Source organism: Pinus tabuliformis, chromosome 4_1, assembly GCF_031772625.1.
Source record: "Pinus tabuliformis cultivar Carrire ecotype Pingquan chromosome 4_1, CPIR1, whole genome shotgun sequence".
In the NCBI taxonomy this organism is placed as follows: Eukaryota; Viridiplantae; Streptophyta; class Pinopsida; order Pinales; family Pinaceae; genus Pinus; species Pinus tabuliformis.
Window position 1 is genome coordinate 759,620,259 of NC_142303.1, and position 2,887 is coordinate 759,623,145.

At 40.4% G+C, this 2,887-nt stretch overlaps 1 protein-coding gene across 1 annotated transcript; it reads right to left on the minus strand.

Moving 5' to 3' along the window:
- Positions 1-230: 230 nt before the first annotated feature.
- Positions 231-674, minus strand: LOC149178376 (uncharacterized). Its single transcript, XM_089422066.1, has one exon. The coding sequence runs from the start codon at positions 672-674 to the stop codon at positions 231-233; it is 444 nt and encodes a 147-aa protein (XP_089278192.1).
- Between the last annotated feature and the right edge of the window lie 2,213 nt (positions 675-2,887).

Below are 2,887 nucleotides of genomic sequence, written 5' to 3' on the forward strand. Positions count from 1 at the left end.
GTCCTCGAGTGCTCTACCCCCATGTATCAAATTTTGTAAATGGTGGGATATCCCACTTGTTGGGAGATAAGGTTCTTCAGATGCTTCACACTATCAGTTCCATGTACCCAAATCAAATGTGTTTTTCCGACAGGGGTTTTGACAAAAACTTGGAAATAGAGGGTACTTACTAGAGCTTCGGGTTTTGTTTCCATCTGGGGGTAGCTTGTCCGAGCAGCAGCAGTTGCGCTTCACCTCAATGTGGGCTCTGTGTTCCCTAATAGGGATCTGGTGCCCTGTTCCCGTTGATCGTTTATCTGCAATAGCTCTGCTTTAAGTTGTTCCATCTTCAACCCCATGGACCTCTGTACAACCCCTCTTTCAACATCAGGTGATTTTGCTAGAAGGGCATCGAACATTTCCAGGGTTTGTTTCACAATGTCTCTGTCGATTTTGGCTATTTTCGTGTCCCAAGTTTGTATCTGTCCTCTATATTTGGGGGTTTTGTTGAAGAGACATTTTCTAGATCCCTTTGTTGTAAGGGTTTCTTGCTGTTCAGAAGACAAATTCAGGGTTGACTTGATGGGGGTTTCCAACGGCCTTGCGGATTGGAGTTCAAGGGTTGGATGAGAGGACTCTCGCTTAAACCTTGTGGGATTTGTGCAGATCTCTCGTAGAAGCCGCGCCGTCGCCATTGCTGCCTCAAATCCCGTTGCTCTTAAGACCCTAGAACCATGGTCTCTCCTCCACTGTGCGCTGCCCCATTGAGTTTGGTGTTTGTCGTTGGCTCCTCTGGCTCTCTCTTCATGGATGTAGTTAGCAAGCTAAATGTCCTTGGGCATGATGGTCGCCCTCTTCGCATGGATGGCGCACAGATTGGTGTCCTCGAACAGACCCACCAGATACACCTCTGCCGCCTCTTGCAACACCACCACTGCAGAAGACTGGAATCTTAGATTAGTATTGAAGTCCTATGCAATCTCCCTTACAAGACGCTGGAAAGGGAGCTTCCTTATAAGAAAATCGGTGCTCTTTTGATACTTTCGGATCTCCTAGAGAGCAACCGTGCTAGGCCTGAACCTATGTGGTTTTTTCACTCCACCCATTACCGATGCATACTTATGAGCTGCCTTCATTGCTAACTGCTTGCGGGGGGCTTTTCCCCTGGTTGATTTGGGGGCAGTCTGCTTTGTTCGAGCCATTGCTTCTCTGCTCTACTCTTCTTAGGGTACCTCAGCTCCATAGGTTGCAGATGCATTTGGTGGCAGCGAAGGCATGACAGAACCCCTGTTACAAAGAAAAACCATAGGAGATGTCGCCATGGAACCTATAGAGAGCGGCAACAAAAACCCCTAAAATTCTACTTGAGTTATTAGGTCTAATTCACCTTCCTAACGATTGCTACCAAAAATGATATCATCGACATAAACAACAATAACTAGCAATTTATCAGTTTCAATCTTTGTATATAAATTTCTATTTGTTGAACCTTTTGTAAAACCTTGTTGGTGTAGATATTTTTCAAGGCGGTAGTACCAGGTCCTTGGAGTCTGTTTCAGACCATAGAGAGACTTTTTGAGTCTGCGTACAAGTTTTGCATCATTTCCAAAAATGAATCCTTTTGGCTATTCAATATAAACTTCTTCTTCTAAATCTCCATTAAGGAAAGTAGATTTTACATCCATTTGGTATACTTTGAATTCTGAAAGCTAGAAAGAGCAAGAAACATCCTTATGGCTTCAAGTCTAGCAACAGGTGCAAATGTTTCTTCAAAATATATACCTTCTTGTTGAGCATACCCTTTACAAAAAAGTCTAGCCTTGTTTCAAATGACTTCTCCATTTTCATTCATTCAGCTTGTTTCTGAATATCCATTTAGTTCCTATAATATTTTTATCGTGAGGTCTAGGAACTAATTCCCAAGTATTATTCTTTTCCATTTGCTCAAGTTCTTCATTCATGGCCTTGACCCAACATTCATATTTGCATGCTTCATTTACATTTTGTGGTTCGGTGGAGGATAGTAATGCTAGATAGCTTGAGGTCTCTGTAATAGTTCTTCTTGTCTGTACACCTGCCTCTTTTTCCCCTAAAATTTGAGTTTCTAGATGATTTTTCTAAACATACCTGGACGAAGTCTTTTCTTCTACCATTGTCTCTTCTTCTGGTGCTTCATTGGTTTCTTCTTCAATATGATTTTGATTTGATTTGGGAAAATAATCCCCAGATTCTTCATTGTTATAATCTTCTATGTTTATTTGTTTTGGACTTTTTCATGCTTCATCAACTACAACATCAATACTTTCAACGATTTTCCCAAGTCTTTTATTATAACATTTATATCCTTTACTTCTGGAAGAGTAACCAAGAATAATACCTTCATCTGCTCTGAGCTCAAACTTACCAAGTTTTTCATTAGTACTTTTGATATAACATTTTCTTCCAAAAAATTTACAGTATTTTACAGTAGGAGTCTTACCATACCAAAGTTCATGTGGAGTTTGAGTGCTATTTATCCGAACATTTTCTTGGTTGAGAATAGTTACAGCAAGGAATGCAGCTTCACCCCAGAAAGTTGTAGGAGTTCCAGATTCATCTAGCATAGCTCGAGCCATTTGTTGAATAGTTTTGTTCATTCTTTCTACCACTCCATTTTGCTAAGGAGTCCTTGCGGTGGAGAATTGCCTTTTTATTCCATGTTGTTCACAAAAGTCAAAGAACTCATCCCAGGTAAATTCCACTCCTCGATCAAATCTGAGGCATTTGATTTTTCGATCTGATTCATTTTCAACCAAAGCTTTGAAGTTTTGGAACTTTTCAAATGCAATATCTTTATGCTTTAGAAGACCTATCCAACACATTCTGGAAAAATCATCAATGAACAAAATAAAGTATTCTTCTCCATGAG